General features: G+C 42.9%; 1 protein-coding gene and 1 long non-coding RNA gene across 4 annotated transcripts in view; one reads left to right on the forward strand and one right to left on the reverse strand.

The window, feature by feature from the left end:
- Window positions 1-1,500, forward strand: part of LOC148002234 (uncharacterized) — a 21,565-nt gene extending 20,065 nt beyond the window's left edge. Inside the window, exon 7 of one of the 2 annotated variants that reach the window (XR_015634239.1) lies at window positions 854-1,500. This is a non-coding gene — a long non-coding RNA (uncharacterized LOC148002234). The remainder of the gene's footprint in view (window positions 1-853) is intronic. The other variant, XR_015634240.1, reaches the window with a different exon arrangement.
- Nxpe5l2 (neurexophilin and PC-esterase domain family, member 5 like 2) overlaps window positions 1-25,654 on the reverse strand; it is a 41,582-nt gene extending 15,928 nt beyond the window's left edge. The window contains exon 1 of one of the 2 annotated variants that reach the window (XM_087579528.1): window positions 25,572-25,654. Coding sequence is in view for 1 of the 2 variants with exons in the window: in XM_087579527.1 (XP_087435653.1) it covers window positions 2,510-2,566 (57 nt within the window). In the remaining variant the exon portion in view is untranslated. Of the gene's footprint in view, window positions 1-2,509; window positions 2,734-25,571 lie in introns of those variants that run through there. The other variant, XM_087579527.1, reaches the window with a different exon arrangement.
- Window positions 25,655-27,087: the final 1,433 nt, after the last annotated feature.

Below are 27,087 nucleotides of genomic sequence, written 5' to 3' on the forward strand. Positions count from 1 at the left end.
CAGCTGAGACAAGCTTCACAAAGCAAACGGCCCAGGGGATTCACAGACTGTCTCGGTCATTGATTTGTCTAAACTATGAAGGCAATCAACTTCTAAAGGGCTAGCCCTAATCATCACTCACACAGAGACTGAACAGTACAGAGGCTGGACAGGCATCCGGCACTGGAGAAACACAGAGCCTGAGCAACTACCCATTTCCCTCCTTAGAGCCCTAACAGGAATTCTCCACCTCAGTTCAGCAGGAAGCAATTTTACATAGACCATTGCCCCGGTCCCTTAAGTTGGGGTGGATAGGTTTGGTCATTTGTTGTGTACCAGTTGTTATGATCTAGGATGTAATGTTCTTATTAGTTATGATCAGGTATTGATACAAATTCAAAAGTCATTTTGTTTGAATAATTTAAGTTTTTTTCTTTAATTATATATTAATATAAATTTAAAGTTTTTGTTGAATTATTGTATATTGATCAGAGGCCTATGGCAGTCAGAGTTGGGTGTCAGATCTCTCAGAACTGGAGTTGCAGGCATTGGGAGCCACTGGGCATAAGTGCTGGTAACTGACCTCAGGTTGTCTGGAAGAGCAGCAAGCATTTTTAACCGTTGAGCCCTCTCCTGCCCTCTATTTCCCTCCTTTGTATTCCTCCCTCTTCCAGGTCTGCTTTCCTCTGGGTGTGTCCTCATTAGTTTAACTAAGGTGGCTCTCAAGTACATGGCAAGTTACCAGTAACCACAGCCCTGAGGGAAACGTCTTCCTCTTTCTACAGGAACCACTAACAGTCGGTAGATTTAGTAGGGAAAAGGCCTTCTGAGATGCTCCATAGTAATCCCTGTTTTGTTGGGTTCCCCTTTTTAGGTCACTTTTGAGACGGATCTAACTGCACTATTGGCCTGGAGCTTGTTTTGTACGCCATCCTAGGAATGGAGTAGGTAACAAACCTTGCCTTTCATACGACACACAGTTGCTGTGGAAAAGAGATCACCATCTCTGGAAAGAAGGCATTCATTTTTTAGTCTCTTACACTCTGATTGCTCTCAGAAGAATGTCCAATTTGTCTTCTTGTATTTCAAATCATTCATCTTCTAAGACAAGTAAGAAATCTATATTTTCATGCAAAAAAAACCCTGTACTACTTAAATATCTATAACAATACCCTGTGAGTTAAAATTCCTATTTTTATAGACAGACAAATAGGAAAAGCTTCCTCCTGACACTTGGCTTTTTCTTGAATATAACTTCATAGAAGAGACAGAGGCTTATCCTAACCTCTTAGCTTGCTTTTGTGGCGGGAAGGATTTAAATTTGTTTCCTTTTGCGGTTTTGGGTTTTTTTTTTTGTTTTTGTTTTTGTTTTTGTTTTTTTGAGACATGTTTTTTTCCGTGTAACCCTGGCTGTTCTGGAACTTGCTCTGCAGACCAGACTGGCCTTGAATTCATAGATCTGCCTGCCTCTGCCTCCTCCTGAGTTCTGGGATTAAAGTAGGAGCCACACTGTCCAGTCTTACTTTGTTTTCTTATTTACTGTGTCAGTCTCATCCATGTATACAATGCATTTCGATCACACTCACCCCATTATGGTCTATCTCCGTCTCACTCTCACTGATCCCCTTCACCACTACTCCACTGTGTGTATGTGTGTGTGTGTGTGTGTGTGTGTGTGTGTGTGTGTGCGCGCGCGCGCACAAGAGTTTTCCTATTCCCTGGCCTTTCCCCCTCAATGCTAAAATGGGACCAGACATAGAAAGACTTCTTCCTCTTTACCCTGGACACAGAGCACAACATCCTTAAAGTCAAGAGAACTGAGGAGTTGCTGGTGTGGAACACAGCCATTAATTACCATTTTCCCAGAGCAGCCGTGAGAACAGGCCAGGGAACCTCAGCAAGGCCAAGTCTGCCGACTCCCGTGTTGGTGGAGGTTTCGGGAGGTTCCTTAGATCCTTCTCTGAAATTCCAGCAGCCCCACTCCCATCCTTTCCCTCTGTCTGCAGTCCTCCCCCAGCTCCAGCGGTGTCTGGAGGGGCTGCAGCATGTACAGGTGAGCGCTAATAACAGGGAGAGCTCCATGTATGCAGCTGTACAGAGGTTGTATGTGGAGTCCATTTGCTTATGTGGTTGTTAGGGGCAACTTCTTACTCGCGCTACTGTAAGTAACCCCAATCAATCCATTTATTCACCAAGCTCTCTTGTCTGCTGTTCATGCCCTATGTTGGGCAAGCAGACATTTGCTCAGGCCTTCCCAACAATAGTCCACATACTCGCCTATACTTTTCTACTTGGGTCTTCCCGGGACAACTTCTTCTGAGCTTAAATTCTCTGATGGAGTCCAACACACGGTAACTGCTCACACTCCTAGAGTGATGTTCTCCGCTGCAGTTGATGCCCCAAATATGTTTCGGTAGTAGATGTAGGAAGAATGAGAGCCTCCCCCAATTCACTCTCCGAGATTAAAGCATCCACACATGGGAGAGTCAGTAAGGTAAGCAAGCCAACAAGAAAGGGGGAAATTACTTACCAAAACCAGAAAGATCAAGCCCACAATCAGAATCTTGTAGCCCTTGAATTGCCTCATGAGGAGATCCACACAACGAAGCTTCCCCTTGAATTTTCATGCAAATCTAGGTAATCCACACAGGGCCATAAGTTTAACAGGCCTTCCCAAAACAGAGGAGCTGATTCACTATGTTCGCTCCAGTTTCAGTTATCGCTGTCATCTGATATATGTCCATGTTGTCTAATATAGGAACATGGTAATAGCTGCATCATGGCTTCTGGTTAGCTCCACCACCAGGGCAGATGGGCAGGCTCAACATCCTCCCACATCCCACATCCTGTCTGTCTTCCAGCAGATCTGCAGTAACCAGGGACGTAGGTGAGACTTCTCCCCAAATACCCACACCATCTGGGACACCCACAGAGCTCAGCTGACGGTGAACCCACAGCACCCTCAACCCTCAGATCCATTTTCCTTTCAGTCTACTCCTCCACACAGGACTAGAGCAGAAGGCCCAATACCCTCCTCCAGCCCACAGCCTGCCTGTCTCCCGGGAAGTCTGTTGCAACCAGGGACACAGTCCTGATCTGCACCTCCACCTGCAACTGGAGCAGATCCTGCCCCTGGAACCCAAAGTCTGACTATCTCCCATGAGGTTTGCCCTAATCAGGGACACAGGATTCCCCACCCTGCACCCCCCAACCAGCGACAGCACTGCCTTCCTCCAAGAAGACCAGCTCCATTCAGAGACACCCAGGCCAGTTAACACCAGAGATAACCAGATGTTGAAATGCAAGCACAAGAACATAAGCAACAGAACCCAAGGTAATTTGGCACCATCAGAACCCAGTTCTCCTATCACAGCAATTCCTGGATACCCTAATATACCTGGAAAGCAAGATTCTGCCTAAAATTCCATCTCACGAAGATGATAGATTCCTTTAAGGAAGATATAAATAACTCCCTTAAGGAAACACAGGAAAACACACGCAAACAGTTAGAAGCCCTTAAAGAGGAACCAAATAAATCCTTTAAAGATATACAGGAAACACAGTCAAACAGGTGAAGGAATTGAACAAAAAGGTTCAAGACCTGAAAACAGAAAAAGAAACAATAAAGAAATTACAAATGGAGGGAACCCTGCAGATAGACAACCTAGGAAAGAGAGCAGGAGCTACAGAATATGAGAGACAGAAGAGAGACTCTCAGATGTAAAAGATACCATAGAAGATACATTGGTCAAAGAAAATACAATGTGTAAAAAGTTCCTAACCAAAAACATTCAGGAAATTCAGGACACAATGAAAGTTCAATCCTAAGATTAATAGGAAATGAAGGGTATAAAGATTCCCAGTTCAAAGGATCAGAAAACATCTTCAAAAAAATCATAGAAGAAAACTGCCCTAACCTAAAGAAAGAGATAGTCGGGGTTGGGGATTTAGCTCAGTGGTAGAGCTCTTGCCTAGCAAGCGCAAGGCCCTGGGTTCGGTCCCCAGCTCTGGAAAAAAAAAAAAAAAAGAAAAGGGAACAAGAAAGAGATAGTCATAAATGTATGAGAAGCCTAGAGAACATCAAATAGATTGGACTAGAAAAGAAAATCATCCCATCACATAATAATCAAAACATTAAATTCACAGAACATTGAAAGATTGACAAAAGCTATAAGGGATAAAGGTCAAGTAACATATAAAGGCAGACCTATCAGAATTACACTAGACTTCTTAATAGAAACTCTAAAAGCCGGATGATCCTGGACAACTGCCATCCAGACCCCAAGAGAATACAAATGCTAGCTCAGGCTACTATACCCACTAAAACTCCTAATTGCCGTAGATGCAGATACCAAGATATCCCATGACAAAACCCAATACAAACAATATCTTTCTACTAATCTAACACTACAGAGGATTCTAGAAGGAAAATCCAACACAAGGAGGGTAACTACACCCAAGGAGAAACAAGATATCAATCATCTCACAACAAAACCAGAAGTAGAGAATCATATACACATAACATCATCTACAACAACAAACATAACCGGAACTAACAATCACTGTCTTTAATACCTTTCAACACCAATGGACTCAATTCCCCAATAAAAAGACATGGGCTAACAGACTGGATATGTAAATAGGATCCAGCATTTTGCTGAGTACAAGAAAAATGCCTCATTGACAAAGACAGATACTACAAAACTTTTCCAACCAAATGGTCCCAAGAAACAAGTTGGAGTAGCCATTCTAATATCCGGTAAAATAGACTTTCAACTAAAAGGTATCAAAAGAGATGGAGAAGTACACTTCACAGGGAAAACCTACCAGATTGAACTCTCAATGCCCCCAAATGTAAGGGCACCCACATTTTAAAAGTAACTTTACCAAAGCTCAAAACACACACTGAACCTCACACTTTAATAGTGGGAGACTTCAACACCCCGCTCTCACCAATAGACAAGTCATTGGAACAGAAACTAAACAGAGACACAGTGAAAGTAACAGAAGTTATGAACCAAACAGACTTAACAGACATCTAAAGACCATTTCACCCTAAAACAAGAGAATATGGCTTCTGCTCCCTACCTCAGGGAACCTTTTCCAAAACTGACCATAAGAAATCAGACACAAAAGAAGACTCAACAGGTACAAGAAGATTGAAATAGTCCCATGCATTCTATCAGATCACCACTGACTAAGGCTGAACTTTAATAACAACAAAAACAACAGAGAGCCCACATATTCATGGAAACTGGACAACTCTCTATTCAATAATAACTTGAGCTGGGAAGAAATTAAAAGACTTTAAAGAAAGAAATTAAAGACTTTACAGAATTCAATGAAAATGAAGCCTCAGCATACCTAAACTTATGGGAACCAGTGAAAGCAGTGTTAAGAGGAAAATTCATAGAACTTAGTGCCTTCATAAAGAAAAACACCCCTGTGATTCCACCTCACACCAGTCAGAATGGCAAAGATAAAAAACTCAGTTGACAACAGATGATGGAGAGCATGTGGAGAATGAGGAACACTCCTCCATTGTTGGTGGGATTGCAAACAGATACAACCACTCTGGAAATCAGTCTGGAGATCCTCAGAAAATTGGACATAGTACTACCTCAGGACCCAGCTATACCACTTCTGGATATATCCCCAAAAGATGCTCCAACATAAAACAAGGACACATGCTCCACCATGTTCATAGCAGCCTTATTTATAATAGCCAGAAGCTGGAAAGTACCCAGATGTCCTTCAACAGAGGAATGGATATAGAAAATGTGGTGATTTTACACAATGGAGTACTATTCAGCTATCAAAAACAATGACTTTATGAAATCCTTAGGCAAATGGATGGAACTAAAAAATATCCTGAGTGAGGTAACCCAGTCACAAAAGAACACACATAAGATGCACTCAGTGATAAGTGGATATTTGCCCAAAAGCTCGGAATACCCAAGATTCAATCCACAGACCACATGAAGCTCAAGAAGTTGGAAGACCAAAGAGTAGATGCTTCAGTCCTTCTTAGAAGGGAGAACAAAAATACTCACAGGAGGAAATACAGAGAAAAGTGGGGAGCAGAGACTCAAGGAAAGGTCATCCAGATATGGCCCCTCCTGGGGATCCATTCCATTTAATGTCACCAAACTCAGACAACATGGCAGATGCCAAGAAGTGCATGCTGACAGGAGTCTGATGTAGCTGTCTCCTGAGAGGCTCTGCCAGAGCCTGACAAATACAGAGTCAGGTGCTCTCCTGTTGGGCCCTACCTTGGTGTTTCCCTTCCCCCTGGCTGAGCCTTTTAGCCTGCTATAGCAAGAAATTGTTTACCTCCTTGGCAGCTGCTCTTAGCCCCTGATTTGGGGCTGGGACTTTCCATGGCACCCTTCCTCCCCACCCAGCCTTCCAGCTTGTTGTTGTTTAAGAAGTTGTCCCCAGCTCCAAAAAAAAAAAAAAAAAGAAAAAAAAAAAAAAAAGAAGTTGTTTATGCCCCTGATTGGGCCTGGGACTTTGCACCACACAGACTTTTCCTGTTTTCCTGGTTGGGGATTTTCACCTGCCTTGTTGTTTTCCATGGCTTTTGCCTCGGGTATATAAGGAGATCTCAGTAAAGCCTTGGTGGCACTCGCTGAAAACGGGTGACCAGTGTAGTGTTTTCTTTCAATCCCGCAGACCTACGCCTGACACTGGCAGCGCAGGCACCAACACTCTCCACCAACCATTGGACTGAAGATAGGACCCCCAATGGAGGAGTTAGAGAAAGGACAAGAGCTGAAGGGGTTTTTAACCCCATAGGAAGAGCAACAATATCAACCAACCAGACCCCCCACCCCAGAGCTCCCAGAGACTAAACCACCAATCAAAGAGTACATATGGAGGGACCCATGGCTCCCACCATTTATGTAGCAGAGGATGGCCTTATTGGGCGTCAATGAGAGGAGTGGTCCTTGGCCTTGTTGAAGGCTCAATGCCTCCATGTAGGGGAATGTCAGGGTGGGGAGATGGGAGGGAGTGTGTGGGTGGTTGGGGGAACATTCTCAAAGAGGCAGGGGCATGGGGGAAGGGATAGAGGGATTCCAGATGGGAAATCATGAAAGGGGATTACATTTGAAATGTAAATTAAGAAAATGTCTAATAACAAAAAAAGAAATTGGAGAGATCCCATACTAGCTCTAGAAGAGAAAGAAGCAAACACACCCAAGAGGAGTAGATGGCAGTAAGTAGTCAAACTCAGGGCTGAACTCAGCCAATTAGAAACAAATTGAATGATACAAAGAGTCAACAAAACCAAAAGCAGGCTCTTTGAGAAAATCAACAAGATAGATAAACCCTTAGCCAAACTAAAGGGCACAGAGACAGTATCCAAATGAACAAAGTCAGAAAGGAAAAGGGAGACATAGCAACAGAAACTCAGGAAATTAAAAAATCATCAGATCGGGGTTGGGGATTTGGCTCAGTGGTAGAGCACTTGCCTAGCGAGCACAAGGTCCTGGGTTCGGTCCCCAGCTCCGAAAAAAAGAAAAAAAAAAAAAAGAACAATCCTTGACAATAAGGCTTGAAAAAATTAAAGTTATTTGTAATGCTTACCAAGCAAGTGCAAGATTTGTATGGTAAGAACTATAAATACCTGAAGAAAGAAATTGAAGAAGACCTCTGAAGGTGGCAAGATCTCCCCTGATCATAGACTAGTAGGATTAACATAGTGAAAATGGCCATTTTATCAAAAGCAATCTACAGATTTAATGCAATCCCAATTAAAATTCCAACACATTTTTTTTTTTATAAATGTGGAAAGGGCAATTTTCAATTTCATACAAAAAACAAAACAAAACAAAAAAAAAAACAAAAAAACCCCAAAAAACCCAAAACCGCAACCTGGGATAGCTGAAACAATTCTTAACAGTAAAAGATCTTCTGGGAGGAATCACCATCTCTGACCTCAAGCTGTGCAACAAAGCAGGAGTGATAAAAATGTATGGTATTGGTACAGAGAAAGACAGGAATCAAATAGAATGGAACAGAATTGAAGACCCAGAAATAAACCCGGACACTTATGGACACTTGATCTTTGACGAAGAAGCCCCAAACACACAGTGGTAAAGAGGAAGCATCTTCAACAAATGGTGTTGGTCTAACTGGAGGTCAGCATGTAGAAGAGTGAAAATAGATCCATATTTATTACCTTGCACAAAGCTCAAGCCCAAGTGAATCAAGGACCTCACCATAAAACCAGCTATGCTAAATCTAATAGAAGAGAAAGTGGGAGAGGGCCCTGAACTCATCAGCACAGGGGAAAATGTCCTGGACAGAACCCCAATGGTTCAGGCTCTAAGATCAACAATTGATAAATAGAACCTCATGAAACTAAAAACTGTCCTGATAAAGTAGTAGCTCACAGAATTAATTCCTTACTTCCTTATTAATTATTTATCCTTCCTCTGCCTCTTTACCCACTGGAATTACATACCAATAAGGTATAGAAATTTATACATGTCTATTCTATACCATTAAGGTATAGAAGTTTATACATGTCTATTCTTTGTAATGATCTGCAACTTCTTATTTACAAAAAATTATAGATACAATACGACGAGAATACAGGTGTTAAACAACTCACTCACCAGTAAGAGCCTACAGACATAATTGTGCGTGTTCATTATTTGTTCCACATTGATAATAATTTCCAGATGCATCAGCAAATTCCTCAAGATCTATAGATAATCACTATCCCAAAGATTTCCTTTAAAAATTTTTATGGTAGCATGGGTATTTAGATGTAATTACCCAAAATTACATCTAAATATCATATAGGGATTGTTTTTATGATTTTACAGATGACTCGTCAAAAGGTCAAGGAGCATATATTTTATATACAAATCCCACATGCTCCCCAAAAGGTCGTACAAATCAACAGTCTAAACTCGACCCAGTCCATCAGCCTTGATCAGGTGTTTCTCAGTCATTGGATATTTGAAGTGATGTCATGTAGGAACTGGAACATGAAGGATAGAGGTGCATGGAGAATGGAAACTGGCCAAACTTGAGAGAGCAGGAATGTTGCAAAAGAGCTGTGAGCGCAGAGAGGGTAACAGACGCTGCAAACCTTTGGAAGGAGGTCTTTGAGGACGGAGTCTAGTGAACAGAAGTTGGAATAGATGGGTCATGAGTAGCTTGAGACAGAAACGGAAGAGAGGTTCAGTGCACTCCCTCCTTCAGCTGAGTCTCCTTGCCTTGAAAAGCAAATGTAAGTAAATTGAAAACCCACAAATCCAGCTGTATTGACACAGGACCATGAGACAAAACTGCTGCCACCTCTGTCTCTAGAATTAAAGCAGGAAGGGCATGCCTAACAGGAAAGCCAGGAGCAGCCGTGCGGGCTGTTACAGGGAGTTGTGTGTTACTGAGAGTACAGACAGAAGCGTTCCCTGCTGATGCCTGCTCAAATTATGGGTCCATCCAGTGGTGTGCTCACAGCTTTAGGAAAAGAAGAAGCTGCATCCTGTCCTTTACATCCAGCAGGGAGGAGACTTTCTAATTTCAGACTTTTGAGGCACAGAAGACCCAAGTCGCCCATATTACTTTAGATTTATGACTACTGAACTTCAGCTTATTTAAAAAAATGTACTTTTGTATTTATTTTTAAATCTATACGTTGTAAATACTTGTACAAAGCAAATATTTAAAAATAAATATGTGAAAAGGCTTAAGTTGTATTTAAAGAGGAAAATAGGAGGAAATTCTTACCAGAAACATTCTTCCCTCCCTGCAATATTTAGTCTACAGAGTACAGTGTCAAAGGAATGGATACACGAATATATGTTTCTCTAATTCTCTTGGAGGCCAAAAGGGGTTAAACTGTAAGTACTATCAACAGGAGTTAGATTCTTTTAAAGTTTTAATCAAAAATTATTTTTGGTACAGATTGATAATTTATTACATCAGACTGCCTAAGTCCTTCCTTGTGGAACTAGCATGCTTTGGTTCTACTCACATTTTTATTTCATTTATGGCATCAATTGGATACATAGTATCACACTTACATGGGGAACTTAGCAGGTTTCTGTCCCAGGTAGGTATCTTTGCCAATGTAATAAACCAAATCAAGTGAGATTTTTTTTTATTGGTAATTTTCTTTATTTACATTTCAAACGTTATCTCCCTTCCTAGCTTCCCTTTGGCAAACCCCCTGCTTCTATGAGGGTGCTCCCCCCACCCACTGCCTCACTGTCCTAGCATTCACCTACATTGGGGCAATGAGTCTCCACAGGACCAAGGGCCTCCCCTCCTACTGATGCCAGACAAGGCCATCCTCTGCTACATAAGCAGCTGGAGCCAAGGGTTCCCCAATGAGATTTAAAGAGTTACAAGAAGGTTTATTGGGGGGCAGTGCTTGGGCTGTTCACCAGCCTCAGAAACAAAGCTGGAGACTATGCAGGCAGAGAGAGAGAGAGAGAGAGAGAGAGAGAGAGAGAGAGAGAGAGAGAGAGAGAGTGAATATGAAGAGCTCTGGGATGCTGGGATGGCAGGAACACTTTAATCTGGGGACCTTGGCTGTGGCAGGTGATGATGTAATCAGGTGGTAGGTCCCTGAGAGCAGACCAGTGTGACTGCCTGATACTAACATTCCTCCTCCTTTTTTTTTATTTTTAAATTAAAGAAATGAGTAACTAGGAAGGGGTGATGTTGAGGCAGGAGCGAGGGTGTTGTGTTCTTTAGTCTTCTTCCTGCTGTCTGGGACAACCACATCTTTGGTGAACCTAGGAAAATTGGAATGCTGGTCAAGTCCTGGGAAAGCCGGCTGCTTCACTGCTGTCCGGGCTCTGTAGGGCCATCTGGGGCTAGGAATGTGCAGTGTTAGATGAAGCAGTCTATGAGGCTAGCCCACCTTGGGCTAGCTGGTTTGAAGCTGTCCTGGATGCAGATTTTGAGGGAATAACTGGACTTAATATATATTAGGGACAAAAAATGAAGTTAAGTTTAGAGAGAAAAAATTTTCTTAGGTGTACATTTGAAAATTTTAGGCCCATGATTTTGGTAGTTGGGGTAGACAAGTCCCAAAACCAGGGAACGGAGTAGGCAATAGGCAATAGATGGGGAACATTAGCCTGTTCATTGACAGGGGTACTTATCCGGAGTCCATTTGACCCATGAGAAGTGGAGTCAAGTCAATTCCCTGAAGCTTACAAGAATCCATCTTCCTTCCTTCCTTCCTTCCTTCCTTCCTTCCTTCCTTCCTTCCTTCCTTCCTTCCTTGTTGCTTACTTGCTTTGTTCTATTTTTGTTTTAGTCAGTGTTCTTTTTTAAAAATATCAAATAAATTTATTGATTTAGAGACAGGGTCTCTCTACACCTGGCTGTCTATCCTGGAGCTCACTATGTAGACTAGACTGGACCCACAGAGATCCTTGAATATACCGCCATCCCAGGTAAATAAGAAAAAACAAAACAAAACAAAACAAAAAGAAAAAAAAGGTTCAAGGCCAGCCTAGGCTACATGCAGTCTCGAAACCTGGGGAGAAGTCTAAAGCAGCAAAGTTAACAGGTAAATTGAATGCTGTCCAAGACGTTTTCCTGACTTGATCCTTGCAAAACTAATTGCCAGCTCAATCTATACTTGTTATACCCCCAAATAAACAAGATAGCAGGTCTGCGGGCAGGATGGTGCTCTGCAGACACAGGTTGGTCACCTCCAGTCCGCCAGCCTTTCAGGAGTGCGACAACAGTGGTGCTTCCTCTTGAGTTCCAGTCCCTCATGGATGCAGAGACCAGGTGCAACTTCGTGCAGGTCTTGCAAACTCGTGTCCTCTGCAGAGGGGGCAGCTCCCAGACATGCTCTTAGGTGTCTGCAGCGCACAGGTCCCATGCGGGATACTCACTACCCTGCGGATACGCGCCTGGGTCCTCTGCAATGGCGACGACTGCGCAGAGCTCCTCTGAGCTCCTCGCGGTATGGGTCTCAACGCAGACAACCGCTGCCCTCCTCAGTGTCCGGATGGCAGGTCAGATCCTCTGGTTCCTAAACGCTGGAGGTCCTCATCCGGTGGAGGGTCTTCCCATTCCGCATCCCCAAAGCAGCCAGGAGGAAGAGTCCGGGTTCCAGGACTTGGAGGCTCTTAATCAGTGTTCCATTGCTGTATTTCTTTCACTTTACAAAAGAAATGAGTGGGACAGGAGAGAAGGCTCACTGGTAAAGGAAACGATTGCTCTTCCAGAGCTCCTGAGTTCAATTCCCAGCAACCACATGGTGGCTCACAATCACCTGAAATAGGATCTGATACCCTCTTCTGGTGTGTCTGAAGATAGTGACAGTGGACTCACATTAAAAAAAAAAAAGGCATATTAGCATTACCATTGTTTGTGACCTATACTGAGATCTACATTGTAGAAAAGACAGTAGACTCACGCCTCTAGGTCATAGTAGAAGCTTAGGGAATGATTTCCGGTTAAAAGCACGAATACTCTTTAAGGCAAGCTCAGGGACGATAAACCATCCTGTGAAGGAGAAGAGGCAAAAGTCTTCACTTTCCAGTGTAACTACAGACCATGATGGAGGGGCTTCTTCCCTCTACCCAGGAGACTACCCAGTGTATATAGATTTAGCACAACGAGAAACACTCTTAAGTCTATACTCAGAAGACAGCCAAAGGGAATTTAAAATCTTGAGCTTGTGACTAAGATAAAATATTATCAGACCTTGATGCATGAATATTTTTAACATATCCTGGCATGGGGCTCCTTCCTGTCTTAGACCATTTATGTTCCCAGATAGCGCGCGCACGCGCGCACACACACACACACACACACACACACACACACACACACACACACACACAGTCTTTATATTTTAATACGCCTTAAGCAGCACAATAGCTGGGCAAATGCTTAACCTTCATGCTGTAAGAACCTACTTTTTATCCATAACCCCAGTACTGCTCATTAATTTCTATGTTCCATTTTGGCCGCTCTGAAAAGTCATCTTTGCATTGTTCCCGGGTCGTGCTCTGCGCTCACTGCACCCACCTTTGCGGCTCACCCACCACCTCCTCCAACACAGCCACCAGCAGCTTTCTTGCCAGAGTCCTCGAACTCCAATAATTCCTTACTCTCAGTATCGGACACCGCGTGTCCGATGTCAGACGTGGCAGTGGACACCAGCTCCGAGATCACCACCAAGGACTTGAAGGAGAAGAAGGAAGCCGGGGAGGAGGCAGAGAATGGAGGAGATGCGCCTGCCCATGGGAACGCTCGAAATGAGGGAAATGGGGAGCAGGAGGCTGACAATGAGGTAGATGAAGAAGAGGAAGCAGGTGGGGAGGAAGAGGAGGAGGAAGAATGTGATGGTGAGGCAGAGGGTGGTGTAGGTTGATGTCATTATGCAGGTGAAGGCAGACGGGATAAAACGAGGCCTGTCATTGGACAAGAAGGAGGGGAGGCGGGAACAGAGGTATTAGAAGGCAGGGAGAAGACGAGAGAGCTGGCAAGAGGGAGAAGAGGAAGCTGAGAGAACGTGGCGGCAGACGTTAAGATTCTTCTCTGCACATAGTTATAGGTTATTATCACTATTTTTAAGAGATGGGTGTGTACAGGATTTTGTGTTGTTTAGATGGGCAAATTATACCTTATCCATTGTATCAGAAGATATTGGGTGCTGTGTTCTTCCACCTGGCTACTTGATTGAGTTCAAGAGAGTGTGGAGTGGGGGGATGCCATGGGCCCACCATGGAATTGGAATGTGGATGCCTGGCGTGGTAACAACCGGCCAAGGGAGCTGTAAGGGCCAGGTGCAGCGCTGGAATCAGGGGGAGCCCAGGTCAGAGGGAGCCGGGGGAGAGAAAGTGCAGAATGGTACGCGCGGGAACCTAAATGCGTGCCTTTTTTATTGCTACCACAACAGGGTGGAGATGAAGATGAGGAAGCCGAGGCTCCTACGGGCAAGCTACGGGCAAGCTACTATGGGCAAGCGGGTAGCTGAGGATGAGATGATGATGTTGACACCAAGAAGCAGAAGACTGATGAGGACGACTAGACAGCAAAAGGAAAAGCTAACCTTACACACCGTGACCTAGTCACCCTCCATTTTCCATCTCAGAATTTAAATGTGGTGGTCATCTTCGATTAGAGAAGCAGGCCCCGCCCACCCACAGCGGGTAACCACAGATGACGAGCGTTCTCCAGCACCACATCAAAACCACAACCTGAATTGGCAACGCGGAGAAAAAAGAACCAGAACTTCCCAGGTTCTGCTTATTTTCTTAAAAATACTTTAAAAGGAAATTTTGTTTGTACTGTTTATTTACATTTTCTATTTTTGTACCTATTGTCAGGGGTCAGCCATTTTTAATGATAATGGGTAGCCGAACCAGCGTTCAGAGAGTTTTCTGTCCTACGTCGGACTTTACTTGTGGTGCTCACTATAATCTCAAAGGAGAGAAAAAAAACCTTGTTAAAAAAACTAACAACGCTTCCTGGTTGCTGCCGCTGCAGAGAGCCCCTGGGCAGCACCCCACGAGCGAACCTGAGCCTCGGGACCACAGGTAAGACCAAATTTTCTGCTGCAAGAAAGCTGCCTGGTGAGCTTGGGACACACGGAAGCAGAATTTCTCTAGGAGGCACGGTCTGTGTTTACCGGAAGTCCCACACCCGCGGATCCCGGCTCGCAGCAGCTCTCTGCTCCCAGACCCGGTGAGAGAGAGACCCAACCGCCTGGTCAGGTGGGCACTCCTGAGGCTGCAGAGCGGAAGAGACCACCAACACTGCTCACCCCTGCCCACATCCCTGGCCCAAGAGGAAACTGTATAAGGCCTCTGGGCTCCCGTGGGGGAGGGCCCAGGAGCGGCAGGACTTCTGCGCCTGAGACACCGCCGGAACCTGAAAGAAACAGACCGGATAAACAGTTCTCTGCATCCAAATCCCGTGGGAGGGAGAGCTAAACCTTCAGAGAGGCAGACAAGCCTGGGAAACCAGAAGAGACTGCTCCCTGCACACACATCTCGGACGCCAGAGGAAAAAGCCAAAGACCATCTGGAACCCTGGTGCACTGAAGCTCCCGGAAGGGGCGGCACAGGTCTTCCTGGTTGCTGCTGCTGCAGAGAGCCCCTGGGCAGCACCCCACGAGCGAACCTGAGCCTCGGGACCACAGGTAAGACCAAATTTTCTGCTGCAAGAAAGCTGCCTGGTGAACTCAAGACACAGGCCCACAGGAACAGCTGAAGACCTGTAGAGAGGAAAAACTACACGCCCGAAAGCAGAACACACTGTCCCCATAACTGACTGAAAGAAAGGAAAACAGGTCTACAGCACTCCTGACACACAGGCTTATAGGTCAGTCTAGCCACTGTCAGAAATAGCAGAACAAATTAACACTAGAGATAATCTGATGGCGAGAGGCAAGCGCAGGAACCCAAGCAACAGAAACCAAGACTGCATGCCATCATCGGAGCCCAATTCTCCCACCAAAACAAACATGGAATATCCAAACACACCAGAAAAGCAAGATCTAGTTTCAAAATCATATTTGATCATGATGCTGGAGGACTTCAAGAAAGACATGAACACACTTAGGGAAACACAGGAAATCATTAATAAACAAGTAGAAGCCTACAGAGAGGAATGGCAAAAATCCCTGAAAGAATTCCAGGAAAACACAATCAAACAGATGAAGGAATTAAAAATGGAAATAGAAGCAATCAAGAAAGAACACATGGAAACAACCCTGGATATAGAAAACCAAAAGAAGAGACAAGGAGCTGTAGATACAAGCTTCACCAACAGAATACAAGAGATGGAAGAGAGAATCTCAGGAGCAGAAGATTCCATAGAAATCATTGACTCAACTGTCAAAGATAATGTAAAGCGGAAAAAGCTACTGGTCCAAAACATACAGGAAATCCAGGACTCAATGAGAAGATCAAACCTAAGGATAATAGGTATAGAAGAGAGTGAAGACTCCCAGCTCAAAGGACCAGTAAATATCTTCAACAAAATCATAGAAGAAAACTTCCCTAACCTAAAAAAAGAGATACCCATAGGCATACAAGAAGCCTACAGAACTCCAAATAGATTGGACCAGAAAAGAAACACCTCCCGTCACATAATTGTCAAAACACCAAACGCACAAAATAAAGAAAGAATATTAAAAGCAGTAAGGGAAAAAGGTCAAGTAACATATAAAGGGAGACCTATCAGAATCACACCAGACTTCTCGCCAGAAACTATGAAGGCCAGAAGATCCTGGACTGATGTCATACAGACCCTAAGAGAACACAAATGCCAGCCCAGGTTACTGTATCCAGCAAAACTCTCAATTAACATTGATGGAGAAACCAAGATATTCCATGACAAAACCAAATTTACACAATATCTTTCCACAAATCCAGCACTACAAAGGATAATAAATGGTAAAGCCCAACATAAGGAGGCAAGCTATACCCTAGAAGAAGCAAGAAACTAATCGTCTTGGCAACAAAACAAAGAGAATGAAAGCACACAAACATAACCTCACATCCAAACATGAATATAACGGGAAGCAATAATCACTATTCCTTAATATCTCTTAATATCAATGGCCTCAACTCCCCAATAAAAAGACATAGATTAACAAACTGGATACGCAACGAGGACCCTGCATTCTGCTGCCTACAGGAAACACACCTCAGAGACAAAGACAGACACTACCTCAGAGTGAAAGGCTGGAAAACAACTTTCCAAGCAAATGGTCAGAAGAAGCAAGCTGGAGTAGCCATTCTAATATCAAATAAAATCAATTTCCAACTAAAAGTCATCAAAAAAGATAAGGAAGGACACTTCATATTCATCAAAGGAAAAATCCACCAAGATGAACTCTCAATCCTAAATATCTATGCCCCAAATACAAGGGCACCTACATACGTAAAAGAAACCTTACTAAAGCTCAAAACACACATTGCACCTCACACAATAATAGTGGGAGATTTTAACACCCCACTCTCATCAATGGACAGATCATGGAAACAGAAATTAAACAGTGATGTCGACAGACTAAGAGAAGTCATGAGCCAAATGGACTTAACGGATATTTATAGAACATTCTATCCTAAAGCAAAAGGATATACCTTCTTCTCAGCTCCTCATGGTACTTTCTCCAAAATTGACCATATAATTGGTCAAAAAACGGGCCTCAACAGGTACAAAAAGATAGAAATAATCCCATGCGTGCTATCGGACCACCACGGCCTAAAACTGGTCTTCAATAACAATAAGGGAAGAATGCCCACATATACGTGGAAATTGAACAATGCTCTACTCAATGATAACCTGGTCAAGGAAGAAATAAAGAAAGAAATTAAAAACTTTTTAGAATTTAATGAAAATGAAGATACAACATACTCAAACTTATGGGACACAATGAAAGCTGTGCTAAGAGGAAAACTCATAGCGCTGAGTGCCTGCAGAAAGAAACAGGAAAGAGCATATGTCAGCAGCTTGACAGCACACCTAAAAGCTCTAGAACAAAAAGAAGCAAATACACCCAGGAGGAGTAGAAGGCAGGAAATAATCAAACTCAGAGCTGAAATCAACCAAGTAGAAACAAAAAGGACCATAGAAAGAATCAACAGGACCAAAAGTTGGTTCTTTGAGAAAATCAACAAGATAGATAAACCCTTAGCCAGACTAACGAGAGGACACAGAGAGTGCGTCCAAATTAACAAAATCAGAAATGAAAAGGGAGACATAACTACAGATTCAGAGGAAATTCAAAAAATCATCAGATCTTACTATAAAAACCTATATTCAACAAAATTTGAAAATCTTCAGGAAATGGACAATTTCCTAGACAGATACCAGGTATCAAAGTTAAATCAGGAACAGATAAACCAGTTAAACAACCCCATAACTCCTAAGGAAATAGAAGCAGTCATTAAAGGTCTCCCAACCAAAAAGAGCCCAGGTCCAGATGGGTTTAGTGCAGAATTCTATCAAACCTTCATAGAAGACCTCATACCAATATTATCCAAACTATTCCACAAAATTGAAACAGATGGAGCCCTACCGAATTCCTTCTACGAAGCTACAATTACTCTTATACCTAAACCACACAAAGACACAACAAAGAAAGAGAACTTCAGACCAATTTCCCTTATGAATATCGACGCAAAAATACTCAATAAAATTCTGGCAAACCGAATTCAAGAGCACATCAAAACAATCATCCACCATGATCAAGTAGGCTTCATCCCAGGCATGCAGGGATGGTTTAATATATGGAAAACCATCAACGTGATCCATTATATAAACAAACTGAAAGAACAGAACCACATGATCATTTCATTAGATGCTGAGAAAGCATTTGACAAAATTCAACACCCCTTCATGATAAAAGTCCTGGAAAGAATAGGAATTCAAGGCCCATACCTAAACATAGTAAAAGCCATATACAGCAAACCAGTTGCTAACATTAAACTAAATGGAGAGAAACTTGAAGCAATCCCACTAAAATCAGGGACTAGACAAGGCTGCCCACTCTCTCCCTACTTATTCAATATAGTTCTTGAAGTTCTAGCCAGAGCAATCAGACAACAAAAGGAGATCAAAGGGATACAGATCGGAAAAGAAGAGGCCAAAATATCACTATTTGCAGATGATATGATAGTATATTTAAGTGATCCCAAAAGTTCCACCAGAGAACTACTAAAGCTGATAAACAACTTCAGCCAAGTGGCTGGGTATAAAATTAACTCAAATAAATCAGTTGCCTTCCTCTATACAAAAGAGAAACAAGCCGAGAAAGAAATTAGGGAAACGACACCCTTCATAATAGACCCAAATAATATAAAGTACCTCGGTGTGACTTTAACCAAGCAAGTAAAAGATCTGTACAATAAGAACTTCAAGACACTGAAGAAAGAAATTGAAGAAGACCTCAGAAGATGGAAAGATCTCCCATGCTCATGGATTGGCAGGATTAATATAGTAAAAATGGCCATTTTACCAAAAGCAATCTACAGATTCAATGCAATCCCCATCAAAATACCAATCCAATTCTTCAAAGAGTTAGACAGAACAATTTGCAAATTCATCTGGAATAACAAAAAACCCAGGATAGCTAAAGCTATCCTCAGCAATAAAAGGACTTCAGGGGGAATCACTATCCCTGAACTCAAGCAGTATTACAGAGCAATAGTGATAAAAACTGCATGGTATTGGTACAGAGACAGACAGATAGACCAATGGAATAGAACTGAAGACCCAGAAATGAACCCACACACCTATGGTCACTTGATTTTTGACAAAGGAGCCAAAACCATCCAATGGAAAAAAGATAGCATTTTCAGCAAATGGTGCTGGTTCAACTGGAGGGCAACATGTAGAAGAATGCAGATCGATCCATGCTTATCACCCTGTACAAAGCTTAAGTCCAAGTGGATCAAGGACCTCCACATCAAACCAGACACACTCAAACTAATAGAAGAAAAACTAGGGAAGCATCTGGAACACATGGGCACTGGAAAAAATTTCCTGAACAAAACACCAATGGCTTATGCTCTAAGATCAAGAATTGACAAATGGGATCTCATAAAACTGCAAAGCTTCTGTAAGGCAAAGGACACTGTGGTTAGGACAAAACGGCAACCAACAGATTGGGAAAAGATCTTTACCAACCCTACAACAGATAGAGGCCTTATATCCAAAATATACAAAGAACTCAAGAAGTTAGACCGCAGGGAAACAAATAACCCTATTAAAAAATGGGGTTCAGAGCTAAACAAAGAATTCACAGCTGAGGAATGCCGAATGGCTGAGAAACACCTAAAGAAATGTTCAACATCTTTAGTCATAAGGGAAATGCAAATCAAAACAACCCTGAGATTTCACCTCACACCAGTGCGATTGGCTAAGATCAAAAACTCAGGTGACAGCAGATGCTGGCGAGGTTGTGGAGAAAGAGGAACACTCCTCCATTGTTGGTGGGATTGCAGACTGGTAAAACCATTCTGGAAATCAGTCTGGAGGTTCCTCAGAAAATTGGACATTGAACTGCCTGAGGATCCAGCTATACCTCTCTTGGGCATATACCCAAAAGATGCCTCAACATATAAAAGAGACACGTGCTCCACTATGTTCATCGCAGCCTTATTTATAATAGCCAGAAAATGGAAAGAACCCAGATGCCCTTCAACAGAGGAATGGATGCAGAAAATGTGGTACATCTACACAATGGAATACTACTCAGCTATAAAAAACAACGAGTTTATGAAATTCGTAGGCAAATGGTTGGAACTGGAAAATATCATCCTGAGTGAACTAACCCAATCACAGAAAGACATACATGGTATGCACTCATTGATAAGTGGCTATTAGCCCAAATGCTTGAATTACCCTAGATCCCTAGAACAAACGAAACTCAAGACGGATGATCAAAATGTGAATGCTTCACTCCTTCTTTAAATGAGGAAAAAGAATACCCTTGGCAGGGAAGGGAGAGGCAAAGATTAAAACAGAGACTGAAGGAACACCCATTCAGAGCCTGTCCCACATTTGGCCCATACATATACAGCCACCCAATTGGACTAGATGGATGAAGCAAAGAAGTGCAGACCGACAGGAGCCGGATGTAGATCGCTCCTGAGAGACACAGCCAGAATACAGCAAATACAGAGGCGAATGCCAGCAGCAAACCACTGAACTGAGAATAGGTCCCCTATTGAAGGAATCAGAGAAAGAACTGGAAGAGCTTGAAGGGGCTCGAGACCCCAAAAGTACAACAATGCCAAGCAACCAGAGCTTCCAGGGACTAAGCCACTACCTAAAGACTATACATGGACTGACCCTGGACTCTGACCCCATAGGTAGCAATGAATATCCTAGTAAGAGCACCAGTGGAAGGGGAAGCCCTGGGTCCTGCTAAGACTGAACCCCCAGTGAACTAGTCTATGGGGGGAGGGCGGCAATGGGGGGAGGGTTGGGAGGGGAACACCCATAAGGAAGGGGAGGGGGGAGGGGGATGTTTCCCGGAAACCGGGAAAGGGAATAACACTCGAAATGTATATAAGAAATACTCAAGTTAATAAAAAAAAAAAAAAAACTAACAACAACAACAACAAAAACAACAACGACAGCAACAAAAATCTTATTCTGAGCATTCCAGTAATGTTTTTGTGTCCGTACCTACCTGTACTATAAGTCGTTGGATTGTATGAGATGGTTAAAAAGACCAAAGATAAAAAGGATTTTTTTCCTTTTTGTTTTTTTTTTTTTTTCTATGAAGTTGTTGGTTTTGTTTATTTATTTGTTTGTTTTTGGCCTGTTTGACTTACGTGTGAAAAAATGTCCAACAATAAACCAGAATTTTATTTTGCTGAGTTGTTCCAAATAATGAAATTAAATCTCTCAATCATAGTTAAGGTCTATAGGGAGACTGGCAATGTTACTGATCCTGAGAAAATGGGTCTGGTAAAGAATGCAAGATAGGGGGCTGGGGATTTAGCTCAGTGGCAGAGCGCTTACCTAGGAAGCGCAAGGCCCTGGGTTCGGTCCCCAGCTCCGAAAAAAAAGAACCAAAAAAAAAAAAAAAAAAAAGAATGCAAGATAGCCTCTCTGTGGGTGAAAAGGGAAAAAGGTTTACTTCAAATTGCCAAGGCTGTTTGAGTTAAATGGGACAGGGAGAAAGGTGGCTTGTGAGCTGGCGTGGGGTTAAATAAGGGAACAGACCTTGGTGGTAAGCTTTAGGAATATTATCTATGGGTTAGCAAGGGAGAGGGGCAAGGCCTGCCCGGTTGGCATGTTCCAGTCTGCTGGAGCCCAATACTGTTCCTTCTCTATCGGGGTTGGAAGGCCAGCCCATCCTTAAATCTTGGAAAACACTCTGAGACAAACATGCTCCTGTCTGAAATGGGGGTCGAGGTGGGGATGAGGGTGCAACTTTGAGTTCAGAGCCAGCTTCTCAGTGAGCTCAAGCAGCTTCTGCCAACTTACCGATATAATGTAAATCACAATAGCTAGGGAAAGGTGTTCCTCATCATCAATCACTAAGGAATTGGTACCAAAACTACCCCGCAGTTGTTAGGATGTGCGTCTCTTTAGGTTTATTACTTTATATGTAGGAGTGCTTTGCCTGCAAGTTTGTAGCAAAATGCTCTGTAGCAAAGTGTTTGTAGCAACGTGAGGCCAGAAGAGGGCGGCAGATCCCTGCAGGTGCTAGGAATCTATGCCAGTTCCTCTGGCAGAGCAGCCAGTGCTGCTGTCTTAGCCATCTGGCCAGCTCCTAGGACAGTTATCCTAAAAGACAAGTGATGGGTGCTGTGAGACTGGAGGGGACGGAATCCTTGCAGTTGCTGATGACCATGTAAATTTAGTAGAGTTATTATGGAAAGCAGTGTGAGGTTTCCTCAAAATATTGAGCACAGAACTACCATATGGGGTCTGAAGAGATGGCTCAACAGTTAAGAGTGCTTGCTGCCTTTTCAGAGGACTGAAGTTCTGTTTCTGGCTCCCACATCAGGTAGCTGCCAACTGCCTGTAACTTCAGCTGTGTCTGTGTGGGGGGTGTTGGGGGGAATTTGATGCCCTCTTCTGGCCTCTATGGGCATTACACTTACATACAGAAATGGATATGCACATAAGTAAAAATAATAAAAGTTAAGTATTATAATTAAAAAAAGATAGCATGTGATCCAGCCATTCCAGTATTAGATACATAACAAAAGGAAACAAAAATCAGTATGTTGAATAGATATCTGCATTGGCATGTTTGCTGAAATAGAATCATCCTAAATGTCCACAACCGATAAAGAAATAAGGCAGATAATAAGTATAATTATATACTTATTATATAATTATACTTATTATATATATATTATATTATTATCTGAGTGCTGAGATTAAAGGGGAATGCTACTTCTTCTTATTATTATAGTAATAAAATAATAATAATAATATTAAATATAATAATAATAATAATAAGAATAAGTAGCATTCCCCTTTAATTTCAGCACTCAGGAGGGAGAGGCAGGTAGATCTACCATGGGCAACCTGGTCTACAGAGTGAGTTCCAAGACAGCCAGGGATACAGAGAAACCTTGTCTAAACAATAACAACAACAACTTCCACCACAACAACGAGATACAACAGATTATTATTATTCAGACCTAAGTATGTAAGAGACCCCACCATCTGGCACAGCATAGGTGACCTGAAGTATGGAAGTGAGCCAGACCCATGAAGAATAGTACTGCATGCTCTCTTTGCATACAGTCTTTTGAAGTCAAATATACAGGTCTAGTGAATTAAAAAAAATAAGTCCCAGATATTGGTATGATGTGCGTTTTGGGTACTTTTATATCAACTTGATGCAAGCTAGAGTCGTTTTCAAAAAGGGACTCTCCATTGAGAAAATGCCTCCATAAGATTTGTCTGTAGGCAAGTCTGTAGTGCGTTTTCCTGATTATCGATTGATGTGGATGGACCCAGCCCCCTGGGGTCAATGCCAGCCTAGGCAGGCGTAAGAGGCAGAATGAGCAAGCCAGGACGAGAAAACCAGTCAGCGGTGTTTCTATGCAGCTGCTGCTTCAGATTTTGTCTCTAGGTTCCTTGACTTCCTGTCTTGCCCTCCCTCAGTGACAAAGGAGCAATTCCAGTGTAAATTTCCAGAAATTCCAGTAATGCTATCTCCCCTTCCTCCTCAAGTTGCTTTTGATCATGACATTTCATTACTGTGGAGTAGAAACCCTAAGACACAGTGGAAATAGGTTGATTTGAGTGGGGCCATGCAAAAGCATTCTGGGCCACCACATCCAGCACAGCCTTGAAGTCTTGATCCTTCTTCTCCTGTCTCTGCTCCTGAAGGCTGGAATGTTCAGGGCCATAAAACAGCTTTGTGTGGTGCTGACCTAAGGCATTTTTTTGTAGGCTAGGCAGACATTCTACAAATGGAACTACCTCCCTCACCTTAAAAATGTGGGAGGTTACTCTACCATTTGGAGCCACAGGCTTTAAGCTTGACAAAGACGACGATGTCTTCCTGACAAGTCATTGTTTTCTTGGTACATGTCTTGGTATATTCTTGGTGTGCGTCTTCATTTCCTACCTTTTTTATTTGTTGTTGTTGTTGTTTAGCCTTTCGAGACAGAGTTGTAAAGATCCCAGGCTTGTCTTAAACACCTCATATAGCTTGAGAACCACCATGAACTCCAGACCATCCTATCTCAGAGTCCTATGGGCTATGGTTCTGTGTATTTCCAGGTGGTATGCTCAGCAGGGCTACACAGGAGAAGCGTCTGTGCCGTGGACCTCGGGTATGTCATAGGCTGAGCACTGAAGCAGTCAGACTCGTCCTGTACAGCCCATTAAGGCTATAATGACATTTTGCAAAGGACATGCTGTTTGCTGTTTACAGAGGTTCTGATCGATGGGTTTACTGATAGGAATTATTTGGTTCACCAAGTGCTCCGTATTGAAGAACTGGGGTTTGGTATAAAATTCTGGGGCTCCATCTCCTTGTGACAGTAGGTAAGGAGAGAAGCTGAAACAAACAGATAGCTCAAGTTCATTAGCCAGACTGCTTAGTCCAGTGAGAGGCCCCACCTCAAAACATAAAAGTGGGAAGATACCCGAAAGTCTGTCTGTCGGCTTCACATGCTTGCATGTGCACACACTTATGTTAACAGGTACATGCAACACACATACCACATCACACACGCATACACATATATACCACATGCACACATACTTACGACACATACATAACACTATACATACACTAACATATACACACATATACACACAACACCCCCCACATATACACATGCACCATATACATACAGACACACCACACACATCCCACATATATGCATACGCACCATATGCACACACTACCATATATACAATCCATACAACACACATACCTCACATACAGCCCATTAAGCCCATACCACATATATCCCCCATATACACATACTCCACACATACACACACACCATATACACACACTCCCATATATACACATGTGTACAACATACACACCTCACACATACATACACACCACATATACCCCCCATATACACACATACACCACACATACACACACACACCACTCATACCCCATTCATACATATATACAAATATACATGCATATATACACCCTGCACATACACAGAGAAGGAGGGGACTCAAATAAATAATTTTTTAAAAAGTGTCTGCTGGGCATACTTATGCCTACCTTTGATCTTAGCACTCAGGAAACAGAGGCAAGTAGATCTTAGTGAGTTCCAGGCTAGCCTGATGTATATATCGAGTTCCAGGCTAACCAGGGCTACACAATGAAACCTTGTCTCAGAAATAAAATAATAAAACAATAAAATAATGAAACAAAATAGGTGTGCAGAAGGCGAGGGTAAACGTGGGTGGTGAATGGAGCTGCTCGTCAGTATAGCCCTAAATAGGCTAATTTCCTCATCAAGCTAAAGCTGGCCTAGTTCTTATGTTTTTAGCACAGTTCAGGCCAGCCTCAAACTCTCTTTGTAGCTAAGAATGAGCCTCAAACCTCTTCAAATTTTCCTGCCTGCACCTCCCGAGTGCTGTGATTACAGGCATGTGTTACTACATTACACACCTACCTAGGCAGTCCTCTCTCCTTTCTCTCCTTCCCCATGGCAACATCTCTGGCCTCCTTCCTTGGTTCCGGTAAATTCTTCCACCCAAGAGCAGCTTCCCAATAAACCTGCCTATATATATTTTAATCCGACTTGAATTGGCTCACCTCACCGTCGGCAAGAACTTGGGTCCAATCAAGCTCTGTGCAAGTTGAGAAAGCAGTTTGCCCAGTGGGCCACATTCCCAGCTTATTTAATTACACCGTGCTCTGTCCCTGATGCTCAGTTCCAAGGTAGGCATTTTTTTTTAAATTTCCTGCTTGTTTTCTTTTTCTTTTCTTTTCTTTTCTTTTCTTTTTTTTCGGAGCTGGGGACCGAACCCAGGGCCTTGCGCTTGCTAGGCAAGTGCTCTACCACTGAGTTAAATCCCCAACCCCCCACTTTTTTTTTTAAGTCCTGAAAAGCTACTTTGGTCACATTTTATAAAAGCATTGGTTTTCTGCTGGGCAATAGTGCACACACCTTTAATCCCACCACTTAGGCAGCAGAGGCAGGTGGATCTCTGAGTTTGAGACCAGCTTGATCTACAGAGTGAGTTCCAGGACAGCCAGGGCTACACAGAGAAACCCTGTCTCAAACCAAACAAAACGACAAAGAACAACAAAAAGAGCTTTACTTTTCTTTTCATTTGTTGTTGTTTTAATGATGTCTTTGTGTCCACATTCCATATGTCCATGGGAGCACAGGTACCTATGGAAGCCAGAGGCTCAGTTTTGGAGGCTCCTATAGCTTGAGTTACAGACAAGTTGCACAACCTGCTGTGGGTGCTAGGAACTGCACTCAGGTCCTCTGCAAAAGAGATAGTCTACCTGCTGAGCCAGCTCTGCAGCCCCCGCCTCAGTTGACAGATGGGAGGGAGGGGAGATCCAACCTTGCCACTCAGCAACAGATATTCAGCACGTTTCCACAGAAACCATTGCATTCATTTTTTTTTTTAAATTACACTTGTGGATTTACTTGTGCATGCTTGGGGGTGGGGCACTCATGTGGAGGTCAGAGAACAACGCATGACAGCCAGTTCTCTGCTTCCGTCATGTAGGTCCTAGAGACTGAATTGAGGTCCTCTGGTTTGGTGACAAGTACTTTTACCAACTGATCCATTTCGACAGGCCCAGATCATCAGATTCGGATAGATGAGTATTAGATAAAGTCTTGGGGCTGAAGAGATGGTTCAGCAGGTAAGACTACTTGTTGCTTTTGCAGAGGACCTGGATGCAATTCCCAGCATCCCCATGGTGGCTTATAACCATCTGTAATTCCGGTTCCAGAAGATTCATCCAATGCCCCCCTCTGGTCATTGCAGATACCAAGCAAGTATGTGGCACATATATATCAATTCAAGCAAAACACTCATACATATAACATAGAGTAAATAAATCTTTTTTAAAAAGATATAATATTAGACATTTCTACAGTAAAAATTCAGAAACAACTGAAATACTATGGACAAAAGAGAAATCCATTTTGACACATTAATATA

Source organism: Rattus norvegicus, chromosome 12 (assembly GCF_021556685.1).
Source record: "Rattus norvegicus strain SHRSP/BbbUtx chromosome 12, alternate assembly SHRSP_T2T, whole genome shotgun sequence".
Classification (NCBI taxonomy): Eukaryota; Metazoa; Chordata; class Mammalia; order Rodentia; family Muridae; genus Rattus; species Rattus norvegicus.